The sequence below is a fragment of the Adiantum capillus-veneris genome, chromosome 29 (genome assembly GCF_014529385.1).
Source record: "Adiantum capillus-veneris isolate H3 chromosome 29, ASM1452938v2, whole genome shotgun sequence".
In the NCBI taxonomy this organism is placed as follows: domain Eukaryota; kingdom Viridiplantae; phylum Streptophyta; class Polypodiopsida; order Polypodiales; family Pteridaceae; genus Adiantum; species Adiantum capillus-veneris.
The window spans coordinates 76,703,497-76,717,617 of NC_140959.1; the positions used below are offsets into that span (position 1 = coordinate 76,703,497).

Consider the following 14,121-nt stretch of genomic DNA (forward strand, 5'->3'; position numbering starts at 1 on the left):
TTTGGGCCATCAATTTCCTCTCCAAATAGAATGGGGTAGGACGGCCTCTTCGTGGGAAAAAAGTTAAGTGGAGGGGTGCAAAACAGGCGCAACCGAGGTAGGAGCAGGTGGTCGTCTCCCTCCGGGTGGCCGATCTCCTCATCCTCCGACTGAGCCATCTTTGCGGCGTCGCCATTAGCAAAGATACTGCACAATGTGGGGTCCACTCCCTTTCGCAGAGGCTTCCTGAGCCTCCCTGCTCTAAGCACTCTCGCAAGCAAAGCAAACATCAACCCTACGTAGTTCTCGCAAACCCTCTTGAAGACTCTACTCATGTTTTATTCACTACAAAAACATTGAGGTTTTTTTTTTACTACTCACAATAGTGAGTTATAGATGTATTAGATATCCAAAAAGAATGAAATGGCCATGCTCGACAAGAGACATGGCATTAGCGCGGAGAAACCACACCAACACCACAGAGACCATTAGTCAATACAACAATACAAACATAGACGGCAACACGACGGCTATCGCAACAGACATAGATAAAACTTGAAAATGTCTCGGCCCATAGTCCCCATCACCGAGATGCTTTGTGAGGTGCCACAAACGAGCAACCACTATCGTTCGTTGCCTTGACTAGCATTCCAAAGAAATGGAAGGAAGCGTAACAACTCCTCAAGCCACAGATTTAGCGAAGAACCGACCATCATACAACATGAAGGCTATTCTTGGTGAGCCAAACACCAACCCAAGAGACAACCATTGTTGTGCTGATTAGTGCCACTAAAAGAAGGGCATCTGCCACTTGCCCCGCTCGTGTCGACTGATGCAACTAAACCATCACTTAAAACTAGTGGCTCCCGATCTTCCCCCTCAAGAAGGGGCAAGAGGGTAGCCTCTCCCGAGAAGCAAAAAATAAAGGGAATGCAGGGGGCGTACAGAAAGAACGAGGGAAATATTGCAAGAAACTCGTACCCGGAGCTTGCCCAGTCCCTAGGGATCTCACTCTTTTCCCTCAGCTCTAAGACGCCCATCTCGACATGACCCACAACCATCCTATCGACAGACTCGCCTTGGAGGCCCCGGCTCACACTCGTCTTAAAGCCCGTGGCTACAAAGCACATCGACTCCTCACAACCCTACCTTAGTATTAAAAAAAAAAACATTGAGTTTTTTTTTTTTTTTTAAGGGAGCCTCCTAAAGCATCTACGCCCTTTAGGAGACTCCCATTCTTTTATAGAAAATGTTTTTGTAGTCTTAATAAAATGTGAGTAGGATGGCACGCATCTATACTACTCTATTATGGAGGTCCAAATTCAGGCGGCTCCACGTGGCTAGAAATGGATACAAGCCGGTGATCCGAGAAGAGAATAGCCAGGAGGGCAGTTGAAGAGGCATCAGAGAGAGAGAGAGAGAGAGAGAGAGAGAGAGAGAGAGAGAGAGAGAGAGAGAGAGAGAGGACGAGAGAGCTTGGCTAAGTTCGCGGCCGTGCAGAGGCACACAAGCTGATAGGAAGAGAGATCATAGATGGGCGGGCATGGTCCACCAGCCTTCGCAGGCGAACAAGCGAGAGAGAGAGAGAGAGAGAGAGAGAGAGAGAGAGAGAGAGAGAGAGAGAGAGAGAGAGAGAGAGAGAGAGAGAGAGAGAGAGAGAGAGTTGCGCTACAGTTTGGACTTTGCAAATACCACGAGAGAGAGAGAGAGAGAGAGAGAGAGAGAGAGAGAGAGAGAGAGAGAGAGAGAGAGAGAGAGAGAGAGAGAGAGAGAGTTTCCTTGCTGCATCGAGGCTACAGTCACCCAAGAGAGAGAGAGAGAGAGAGAGAGAGAGAGAGAGAGAGAGAGAGAGAGAGAGAGATTAATCTACTTGGAGCCAAGTCGCACCCAGAGCAAGTAAGGGGAGGAAGGCACCTAGATATGGACTTTCTCTGCTAGATTCTAGAAGTCCTACTAACGTAGCGATAGCCCCTTCATTGTTTAGAAGATTAAGCTATAATTTTGCAAGCGAATGCACGGGCGTACTTCTCTCCAACTCTGCCTAATGAGCGTGCTCCCTTTTTGTCAAAATTTTCTCATGGTATGCAACCGACTTCGTCTTTCTCTACGCTACTTTTTTGCAAGTGTGAAAGGAGATCACAGTTTCTTCCCTGACCCCTGCGTGCATCGGGTGCGACTCGACCCTTACTCTACTATTGCAAACATGATTTAAGCTTTCCATGTAGTTGCGAATCTATTCTACTCTATAAGGGAGCGCCTTTTTCAGGCTCACCACGTGGCATCAAAAGGTTGAGAGCGAAGCACGGCTAGGAGCTCAGAGCTTCCACCCATGGTTTTAGGAGGAGAGGATAGTTCCGGTTGTGCTCAATGTACGTGCACACCATAAGAGAGAGAGAGAGAGAGAGAGAGAGAGAGAGAGAGAGAGAGAGAGAGAGAGAGAGCTCTCAAACTATTGCAATAGAAATGTAATATGAAATGAAATGTAATATTAACTTCTTCAAAAGGCCAAAATGACCTATGAGACCAAAAAACATGTGGTGAATCTAATTCCAGGTTTGGGTACAAAAAGTACAAAGAACTGAAAAGAAATTAGTGGGTAGGGGTGGGGTGAAAGCTGATACAAAGGGAATACAAAGGGTGAGCTGATACAATGGAGCTCAAGTTGACAATCGAGGCATCATATACATATACATCAGTATCTGGCACGGTAAGAGAGGGCGTTGGACAATAGAGAGAGAAAGAGAGAGTCGACATTATCTTTGTGTCAGACTCTGGAGTCCAAACCATGATCGACGATCCTGTGTGCCTTTCACTCTTTGAAATCACCATTGTAGGGATAGTGTCCAACAGTCGATCAATAGAGATACAATGTGTTTTTGGCACTTTAATAGAGATAGAGAGAGCCACATGCGGGTTGTTCAAACAGAGAGAGAGAGAGAGAGAGAGAGAGAGAGAGAGAGAGAGAGAGAGAGAGAGAGAGAGAGAGTGAGTTGACACATCAGTGCCACACTGAGAGAGAGCACAATGTTTGGGAAAAACTATTTTTTGAATTTTGTAAACAAATTTTCTCCTTCTCCCTCGCTTTTCAACCCATTGCTGGCGGTTGAGAGAGAGAGAGAGAGAGAGAGAGAGAGAGAGAGAGAGAGAGAGAGAGAGAGAGAGAGAGAGAGAGATGGTATTGCTCAGTCCCACTTATGGTACTGCTGTTCACAGAGCGAGGGGGGGCGAGAGAGAGAGAGAGAGAGAGAGAGAGAGAGAGAGAAGGGGGGGTGGGGAGAGCAATGTTCGAGAAAAATTAGTTTTACAAACATACAAAAGTCGCTTTAGGATAGATTCAAAGAGGAAATGTTAAAAAATAACTAAGATTTTTGCAATTTAAGTCTATTTTCTTAAATTTTCTAAACGGATTTTCTCCTTCTCCTTCTCTTTTCAATCAGCTAATTTGATTCTTCAACTAGCTCAAGGCTAAGCTGAGGTGCATTTTTCCTGAACACTGAGAGGGATAGAGAGAACTCCTCAGCACACATTTTGATTATAGAAAAAATTGTTATTATCTACCACTTAGCTCAAGGAACAAGTTGGTAGAAGCAATAAATAGACATACACACATGGGTGGTTGTTCACTTATGTATACATACATTTAATCACAAGGATTGGTCAATACGATGTAAGCAGAAGAAGAACAAAGGAAGCTATCAAGTTTGTAGTTGCACTTGCATCTAGGGCTACTATTCTTTTATGCATTGATGAGAGAGAGAGAGAGAGAGAGAGAGAGAGAGAGAGAGAGGAATCCCAATCGGCAGTTACTTTTTCAACTTTTGGTATCAAGACATCGTTTCCTTCTAGCTCTCTCTCCCCCTCTTTCTCTCTCTCATCGTTCGTCAAATTGGTTGCTGCTTCTTCAAGTTCTGCTATCATGACACCATTTACCTCACCTCCCTCTTCCTGCAAAAATGGTTGCCATTTTGGGTTCAAGTTGCATGCCTTTAACATCCGGCAAGCAAAAATAGCCACTAGCATGCTTTGGCCATGGTGATGGTTGCCTGTCCTTTCACAAACCCCAAAAAATTTGTTGATGCCCTTCCCGCAGAAGGCGTTTGACAACATCACAGAGCATGGTGTGTGTGACAGTGCTCAAATCTTGCCACCTGCATGTAAGTGGGCATAGACAAGGGACCTGAAGAAATAGCAGGAGCTATAGTTGGTGGGATGGGGCATTCACTAGCGAGAAAGAGTAGGGCACAACAAGAGCACACCACACACTACATAGCGGCAAAAGTGAGATAGGAGGGTAGACCAGCACATTGATGGGAGGCAAAGGGGTAGATGCATAAGTGGCCAAGGGGCATTGAACAATCGGGAATCGTCTCGAGCCAGAACAATCAAGAATCATCTCTCTCTCTCTCTCTCTCTCTCTCTCTCTCTCTCTCTCTCTCTCTCTCTCTCTCTCTCTCTCTCTCTCTTTTTGACCGAGACCTTTTGTGTAGCCATGGAAGAATTAGTACGGTAAATTGCATCGAGGTGGCAACTCATCGTGTCTCTCGCACACTGCTAAATCTCCTAGAAAAGGTGTTGGCAAGAAGTGGGATCCAAAGCATCAATAAGAAGGAGCGGAAGCCTGTGAAGCTGCATGGTGGTACTGAAGCTAGCAGAAAAGGTGCTAGCAAGAAGAGGAGCGAAAGTGTCGGAGTGTGCATGAAGGCGAGGGCTTAGAAGCCAGGAGTTGAAGCGACAGTTTTTGAGTGTGTGTGTGTCAGAGAGAGAGAGTGCACTTGCACTGACAACTTAGAGGAAAAAAGAGAGACATTGCACTATTGCACATGCAAAAAGGCTCGGAAAAATTAGTCTAATTTGATAAGTTTTAGTGTAATTAGTGCCAAATACTTTCACTTTTGACTTAAACATCCAAAAAGTTTTAAGTGTGGCTTTGGTTGGAAAATGATTTTGGCAAGCCGTGGTCATAGGAACGTCAGATAGAGACAGAAAAGCGCATGTGTCTGTGCTCGAAATAAATTATGAGAGAGAGAGAGAGAGAGAGAGAGAGAGAGAGAGAGAGAGAGAGAGCATCCACATCAGTGCTTGAATAAACAAAAACCCGCAAATAAAAAATGTTCAAGACTAAATTGTCTGCATTTTTAAGGGTTTTAGAAAAATTTAGAATGAAGATTTTTAAAGTCTTCAGGTTATCTCACCTTCAAATTTCAAACATCTATATTAGTCTATTATAGAGAAAGGAATTTAGGGAAGCCTCGGCCTACGATGGACCTTGCTCTACAATTCGATCAATGTCTTACTGCGCCATGTCTACGCTCTACACCTCATAAAGCATTGGTCCCTACAATTGACTAACGAGCTTTCTCGCGCATTGTTTTTTTTGGTTGCCCAACACCAATAGTGAGTCCCACCAGTAGTTTGGACCACCCCAAACCAATCACCTGGAATAGCCACATATGCCTTTAGCCAATAGAGCTGGCCCATTGGTAAGAGCGAACGAGACCCGCCGGAGGCGGGTCGCGTGAGCTCGTGTTCATTAATGAGAATCTATCCAGATTTCTTTTGGTTCAATAGAAGAAAAATTGGGAAACATGGCACGCGGAGGAGAGAGAAAGAGGGCACATCTGTCGCGGCTACTGGAAACAAAGGAGAGATTTTTTCGTTGTTTTCTGATATCATGGGAACAGCAGGAGTGGCAGATGAAAATTCGGAAAGAACAATGTGCAGACGAGGCCCCAAGGTCAGGGAGAAGGGTGTTGCAAATTGGCATGAAGCCTGAGGATGCAGATGCACATGCAGTAAGGCTACAGATGGGTGTGGTGCAAGAGCGGGATGGACCATGAGGCAATTAGAAACGGACACATTGGTCACTGATGTGTAGAGGACAGTAGACAAGAAGGGGGCATGGGTGGAGGAGGGCAACATGGGAGCAACAATGGTGGATTTTTTAAAACGCAGGCTCTATCAAGGCGATGAGACAGAGAGAGAGAATGGTTTCGAGCAGTGTCTGCCTCCCGTGGTTGCACAACAAAGTGGAGCTGATGCTCATTTATGGATAGATCTGTCACAGTGCCAGCAGATGAAGTGGATGGAAGTGGATCGACGTGTCTTTTGGCATGCTACTGTTCGCACTAGCGAAGGGAGAGCAACTCGTTGCAGGGCATGGGGTCACAAGGCGACACCGAGCTACCAGAACTGAAGTAGAAATCGAGGGAGAAGCCTACAGTGAGGCCGGAATGGGAGGAATGTTTTGAAAAATTGAAGGAGGGAGAGATGAGGATCAGGAAGAAGAGGCTGCTGTCAAGGTTGGGCGTGCCGATGGGTCAGCATCAGGTTGGAGGACATGGGGTCTCCATCGGGATGGGGCACACCTTGTGAGCACGAAGGGATGGACATAGGTTGTGGGGTAGCGCAGGGAGGACATCTGGGATATTAGCTTCGTTTTTGCTTTGGAAAAGTAGCAAACGGGGGAGGGAATCTATCAAGATTCAGCTTAATGAGTTTGGGGCTTATTAGGGGGTATCAAAGTGGATACCTTTTTTGATTGAATAGGAAAAGAAACTGGAGTTACAAAGGCGCGGATGGCAAGCGTGATGCGAGTACGGACAGAGGAGGACGTGAGGGAGAGAGATGCCATGCGCCAGCAACTGCACATACGAAGAGAGATTTTTATTGGGATCGGGCAGGCTTGCTGGGCTTCTCTCTCGGCCTATCTCGTGCTCGTCTGCACACTCGGAGAGGGGAGATTCTCTCTCTCTCTCTCTCTCTCTCTCTCTCTCTCTCTCTCTCTCTCTCTCTCTCTCTCTCTCTCTCTCTCTCTCTCTCTCTCTCTCTCTCTCTCGGGAAGCAATGGAGACTGCACATCTAGCCATTGTGTCAGCTTGAAAAGGGTCTCTCGCCACTTTCTCTACGTAGGCAATGGGTCACCCAGATTTTGTTTATCATATTGTATTAAGCAAAATCTCAAGAGATCCTGCCTAAGCCAGGGAGGATCTTGGGTATGCGTGTGTGTGTGTGTGTGTGTGTCTCTATCTCAGCTACGCACAGATAGTGAGTACTCTCTATGTGTGGACACACTGCACAAATGAAGGACTGTGTTGGCGATGCTGGGCAGGGATGGTGCACGTGGCAGAGCAGAATCCAAGCAGATGGGCACAAAGGAGGTTTGTGTTTCTTGGCGCAATGTAAGGTAGTTGGATGGAGTAGGGAAGTCTCTGCTCATTGGAAGCTTCTCTATGTCTCGAGGACTACACGCGGGATTGTAGAGCAAGGTAATGGCTTGAGCCATGGTTGTAGAGGTGATGTGGGGTTTGATTGAAGAGAAGTCTCGGGAGAATGGTTCTCTCTCTTTTGACAGGTCGGGAGGGATAGCCCAGGCACATTTGTGTCTGTCTCGTTGGAGATGGCACGGATCATGGAGACAGTGTTTTTTTTTCTTTTTTTTTGGGGGGGGGGGGGGGGGGGGGGCCATGGCAATGGGGAAATAGCAAAGGGCAGACAAGGGAGCAGAGACTTTGATGGTGAAAACTTTGCCTTTGGGGTGCTCATATTCTCTAAGACTCCCTAGAGTCTCATTAATGGGCTAGGTGAATTTTGACCGAGTAGGATGGTACGCATGTTTCATTAATGAGAATCTATACGGATTTCTTTTGGTTCAATAGAAGAAAAATTGGGAAACATGGCACGCGGACGAGAGAGAAAGAGGGCACATCTATCACGGCTACTGGAAACAAAGGAGAGATTTTTTCGTTGTTTTCTGATATCATGGGAACAGCATGAGCGGCGGATGAAAATTCGGGGAAGGACAATGTGCAGACGGGCCCCCAAGGTCAGGGAGAAGGGTGTTGCAAATTGGCATGAAGCCTGAGGCTGCAGATGCACATGAAGTAAGGCTTGAGATGGGTGTGGTGCAGGAGCGGGATGGACCATGAGGCAATTAGAAACGGACACATTGGTCACTGATGTGTAGAGGACAGTAGACAAACAAAGGTTTAGAGCCAAACAAAGGTAGCCTCTGTTGCGGCTGCCTAAGCATCACTTCCAAGGCTCAAATCTTCCTTGTGAAGCTTAGAATGATTGGCAGCATCTCCTTGATGGTTATGTCTAGCTGGCCCCTCAAGGTTTTGAGCTTCTATTGATCAAATGCAAATGGCAAAGTGGGATCCAAAATGTATCTGTAGGAATTTGTCCCTAGTGATACACTTGTTGACGTAGCTACAATAGTAGCTCATGATGTTGCAATTTCCTCAACCTGCACGTTTGAAGCTGCCTCTTGATCTGGGACTGTAAGTCACGTGTATACCATTGCTAATGTTTTCAGTAAGGTGGGCAGGGGGTGCATTGTTAGCCGGCATTCCATCATTCTACCAACACAACCTACGATTTAATAGCAATTTGATACCACGGTTTAAGTCGTTAGATGCATGTAGGCTTTGGCTTTTATTTATAAGTGCTACTATACAACCTTCTCGTATTGGCCATAGGTGCATAAGTTGTTTATAGCTCCACCAATGCCATCACCAAGGAGAGTGGGTATCAAAGCACCCTCTAAAAGATGTGGTAATTGGCATGTCAAGAATGAAAGATGAGGGCAAGAGATTGAGTAGATGGCCATGGCCGGTAGCTTGTATGCTATCACTAATCTAACAACCAACCATTCCAACTTGCCAGAGAGAAATGCAACTTGTTCAATGGAAAACACTTGTGGTTGACTACATGCACCAAGATTCAACGCTCGAGTTGCATGTAGGGAATTCAGGTAGTGCCACGTGGCGCTAAATGCGAAATTGCTTTGAGGCAACGTCAGGAGCCGGAAAACAACGGGCGAGAGCTAGGCTGAGCCGGAAGGTACGCTAATGAGCTGAAGGTGATAGGGCGAGATGAAGTGGTAGCCGCGCGAGAGAGAGAGTGTGTGTGTGTGTGTGTCTGTGTGTGCGTGGGCTCCTGTCCCTCCCACTGTGGCGCTACCCCAGCCATCTCTCCCCTCTTCAGTGCAGGCCCACGCCCTTCCCCCGGCTCCGAAAGAGAGAGAGAGAGAGAGAGCTTCCCATCTAGGACGTTGTCTACTGGAATGCACTAATTGCAGGATATGTCAACAAGAGCACGGCCAGGATGATCTGGGTTGTTTGTAGCAGATGCAAAGCGAGGGCATCTCTCCATATGCAATCACCTATGCTTGGATCTTGAAGGCATGTGGCCCTGATCGGGGCAAAAGAATTCACAATGAGATTGTTAGTCAGGGGCTGTTGAAAAAAGAGGTGGTGCCTGGGAGTGCCGAGATCGACATGTATGTCAAGTGTGGTGTCCTTCAGAAAGCAAAGAAAGTGCTTGAGAAACTTTCTATCTGGGAAATCATCTCTTGGGAATGCACCGATTGTGGCATTTGCCCAATGCACAAAAGGGGTACGGCGAGGAAGCTAGGGGTTGTTTTCAGCGGATGCAAAGTGAGGTTGTTTCTCCATATGAAAACATCTATGCTTGCAGCTTCAAAGGCATGGGGGAGTATGCAAGATGCTGACATGGGGAAAAGAATTCACGATGGTATTGTTGGTCAGGAGCTGTTGAAAGAGGACGTCGTGCTTCGGAATGCCTTTGTCGACATGTACGCAAAATGTGGTGCTTAAAGGAGCTTCCTATCTAGAATGTCTTCTCTTGGAGAGCTTCCTATCTAGGAGGCTGTCTACTGGAATGCTCTAATTGCAAGATATGTCAACAAAGGCAGAACCAGGAAGATCTGGGTTGTTTGTAGCAGATGCAAAGTGAGGGCATCTCTCCATATGCAATCACCTACGCTTGGATCTTGAAGGCATGTGGCGCTGATCTGAGCAAAAGAATTCACAATGAGATTTTTAGTCAGGGTGTGTTGAAAAAAGAGGTGGTGCTTGGGGGTGTCGGGATCGACATGTATGACAAGTGTGGTGTCCTTCAGAAAGCTAAGAAAGTGCTTGAGGAGCTTTTCATCTGGGAGGTCATCTCTTGGGAATGCACTGATTGTGGCATTTTTCCAACTGAGGCAGATGCAATCACATATGCTTGAGGAGCTCCGTGTCTGGAACAATTGTGGCCTATCAACAAAAGGGGTAGGGTGAGGTCGTTTTCAGCAAATGCAAAGCGAGAACGTTTCTCTAGATGCAAACATCTATGCTTGCAGCTTCAAGGCATGGGGGACTACGCAAGATGCTGGCATGGGGAAAAAAATTCACGATGGTATTGCTGGTCAGGGGCAGTTGAAAGAAAGAGGACTTCGTGCTTCGGAATGCCTTGGTCAACATGTACACAAAATGTGGTGCTTAAAGGAGCTTCCTACTTGGAATGTCCTCTCTTGGAGAGCTTCCTATCTGGGAGGTTTTCTGCTAGAATGTTGTCTACTAGATTGCACTAATTGCAAGATATGTCAACAAAGGCACGACCAGGAAGATCTGGGTTGTTTGTAGCAGATGCAAAGTGAGGGCATCTCTCCATATGCAATCACCTGTGCTTGGATCTTGAAGGCATGTGGCACTAATCTGGGCAAAAGAATTCACAATGAGATTGTCAGTCGGGGGGTGTTGAAAAAAGAGGCGGTGCTTGGGAGTGTCGGGATCGACATGTATGTCAAAAGTGGTGTCCTTCAGAAAGCAAAGAAAGTTCTTGAGGAGCTTTCTATCTGGGAGGTCATCTCTTGGGAATGCACTGATTGTGGCATTTGCCCAACTGAGGCAGATGCAAACACATATGCTTGAGGCACTCCGTGTCCAAAACGCCATCCCTTCGAACACATTGATGTGGCATATGCACAAAAGGGACAGGGCCAAGAACTAGGGGTTATTTTCAGTGGATGGTTGTTTCTCTAGATGCAAACATCTATGCTTGAAGGTTCAAGGCATGGGGGCAAGATGCTGACATGGGGAAACGAATTCACGACAATATTGTTGGTCAAGCGCTGTTGAAAAAGAACATTGTGCTTGGGAATGCCTTGGTCGACATGTACGCAAAATGTGGTGCTTAAAGGAGCTTCCTGTCTGGAATGTCTTCTTTTGGATTGCATTCATTGTGGTATATGCCTAGGAGGGGTAGGGTGAGGAAGCTATGGCTAATTTCAGTGAATGTGAAGCAAGGACATTCCTACGGATGCAATTACCTACACTTGAGGATCTCTATGCGTTGATTGCCGAGATATGCCCAAGAGCCATAGGGTGAGGAAGTTGTGGGCTGTTTTCAGCAGATGTGAAGAGAGGGTGTCTCTCCACATGCAATGACCTATGCTTGCATCTTCAAGGCATATGGGACTACACAAGATGCTGATACGGCAAAGAATTCATGATGATATTGTTAGCCAAGGGTTGCTGGAAAAAGATGTCGTGCTTAAGGATTCCTTGGTTGACACGTACGCAAAATTTTGGTGCACCTAAGAAGCTTCCTCTTAGGAATTTCATCTCTTGGAGTAGTGCATCCATTGTGGCATATGTTGAGGAGAGGTAGGGTGGCAAACATGTGGGCTGTTTTCAGTAGATGCGAAATAAAGGCATTTGTCCATATGCAAAGGAATATACTTGAGGGGCTCCCTATCCGAGGCATCATCTCTTACAATGCATTTATTGCTAAATATGCCCAAGAGGGGCATGGACAGAAAGCTCTGGGCTATTTTCAGTGGGTGCAAAGCAAGGGTGTCTCTCCAGATGCAATCATCAACGCTTGCATCTCCCAAGGCATGTGGGGAAAAGGGATGTTGAAAAGAAGACATCCGGCTTGGGAGTTCCTTTGTCAACATGTATGCAAAATTCGGTGTGCTCAAGAAGCTTTTTGTCCAGATTGTTCCCTTTTTTGTGCATTTATTATGACCTATGCCTCGAAGGAGCAGGGTAAGGAAGCTGTGGGCTATTTTCAGCGGATGCGAAGTGAGGGCATGCTTCCAGATGCAATCACCTATGCTTGAGGAGGTCCTGTTCAAAACGTGTCAATGAATGCATTGATTGTGGGGTATGCCCAAGAGGGGTAGGGCCAAGAAGATCTGGGTCGTTTGTAGCATTGATGGCATCTCTCCATATGCAATCACCTACGCTTGGATCTTACAGGCATGTGGCGTTGATCTGGACAAAAGAATTCACGATAAGATTGTTAGTCAGGAGTTGTTGAAAGAAGAGGTGGTGCTTGGGAGTGTCGGGATCGACATGTATGTCAAGTGTGGTGTCCTTCAGAAAGCAAAGAAAGTGCTTGAGGAGCTTTCTATCTGGGAGGTCATCTCTTAGGAATGCACTGATTGTGGCATTTTCCCAATTGAGGCAGATGCTTGGGAGTGCTAGGATCGGCATGTATGCCAACTGTGTGTACTTCAAAAGCACAAAAAGTGCTTAGAGAGCTTCCTATCTGGGAGGTTGTCTACTGGAATGCGCTAATTGCAGGATATGTCAACAAGGAAGTTGTCAGATACAAAGCAAGGTTGTTTCTCCAGATGCAAACATCTATGCTTGCAGCTTCAAGGCATGGAGACTAGGCAAGATGCTGAAATGGGGAAAAGAATCCAGGATGATATTGTTAGTTAGGGGCTATTGAAAAAGGACGTCGTGCTTCGGAATGCCTTGGTCGACATGTGCACAACATATGGTTCTTAAAGGAGCTTCCTGTTTGAAATGTCTTCTCTTGGAGTGCATTCATTGTGGCATATGCCGAGGAGGGTAGGGTGAGGAAGCTATGGCTAATTTCACTGAATGGGAAGCGAGGACATCCCTACAGATGCAATTACCTGCACTTGAGGATCTCCGCGCATTGATTGTCGAGATATGCCCAAGAGCCTCAGGGGGAGGAAGTTGTGGGTTGTTTTCAGCAGATGTGAAGCAAGGGTGTCTCTCCACATGCAATCACCTACGCTTGCATTTTCAAGGCATGTGGGACTACACAAGATGCTAAAACGGGCAAAGATTTCACGATGATATTGTTAGTCGAGGGTTGTCAAAAAAATTGTCATGCTTGGGAATTACTTGGTCGACACGTACGCAAAATTTTGATACACCTAAGAAGCTTCCTCTTCGGAATGTCATCTTTTGGAGTAGTGCATTGCGGCATAAGTTGAGGAGGGGTAGGGTGATGAACCTGTGGGCTGTTTTCAGCAGATGCGAAATGAGGGCATCTCTCCATGTGCAATCACCTATGCTTTAGGGGCTCCCTGTTCGAGACATCATCTCTTACAATGCATTTATTGTTGGATATGAACAAGAGGGGCATGGGCAGGAAGCTCGGGGCTATTTTCAGTGGGTGCAAAGCGAGGGTGTCTCTCCAAATGCAATCATCAATGCTTGCATTTCCCAAGGCATGTGATCAAAAGGGCTGTTGAAAAAAGACATTCAACTTGGGAATTCCTTTGTCGACATGTACACAATGTGGTGTGCTTAAGGAACTTCCTGTCTAGATTGTTTTCTCTTGGAGTGCATTTATTACGACCTATTCCTTGAAGGAGCATGACTATTTCCAATGGATGCCAAGCGAGGGCATGCCTCCAGATGCAATCACCTATGCTTGAGGAGCTCCCTGTCTAAAACATGTCTTTGAATGCATTGATTGTGGGGTAGGGGTACGGCCCGGAAGATTTGGGCTGTTTGTAGCAGATGCAAAGCGAGGGCATCTCTCCATATGTATTCACTTATGCTTGGATCTTGAAGGCATGTGGGACTATGATTAGTGAGGGGCATAGATAGGGTAGATGAAGAAGGACTAGGGACCATAGGCGATGGAGTTGGGGGTAGCAGCAACAAAGAACAAGGCAAAACACACGCAGGAAAAAGTAATGGCGTGAAGGTCGACTCCTACAACACCACCTCCTTCTCTTCCTCTGCACCATTAGCTTCATTAGCCTGTCTCTATCAATAGAATCTTTAAAGGCACAAGAGTCAACTCTAGATATGAAGCATGAGCTGACAAGGTGGGCAGTGCGCCAGCTGAACAACCGTTTTTATGGCCAGCCCAAGCATCAAATTCGCAGAGAGAGAGAGAGAGAGAGAGAGAGAGAGAGAGAGAGAACGCTCAAGTCCTCACTCTAAGAATTGTGAGGTGGGAGCCTACATTTTTGTGGGGGGGTTGCGTTGCTTATGAGAGAAATCTCCCAAGAAAGGGTAAAGTTAAGCGAGGCCTGATGATTTTTGCATAAAGAGACATCTTCTTACGCTCTTAAATAAA

The 14,121-nt window shown here is 46.4% G+C and overlaps 1 protein-coding gene across 1 annotated transcript; it reads left to right on the forward strand.

Annotated features, from left to right (window-relative positions):
• Positions 1 to 8,772: 8,772 nt before the first annotated feature.
• LOC147419434 (putative pentatricopeptide repeat-containing protein At3g13770, mitochondrial) lies at positions 8,773 to 13,906 on the forward strand. The gene has a single exon (XM_086505404.1). The coding sequence runs from the start codon at positions 11,417 to 11,419 to the stop codon at positions 11,885 to 11,887; it is 471 nt and encodes a 156-aa protein (XP_086361530.1). The 5' UTR covers positions 8,773 to 11,416; the 3' UTR covers positions 11,888 to 13,906.
• Positions 13,907 to 14,121: the final 215 nt, after the last annotated feature.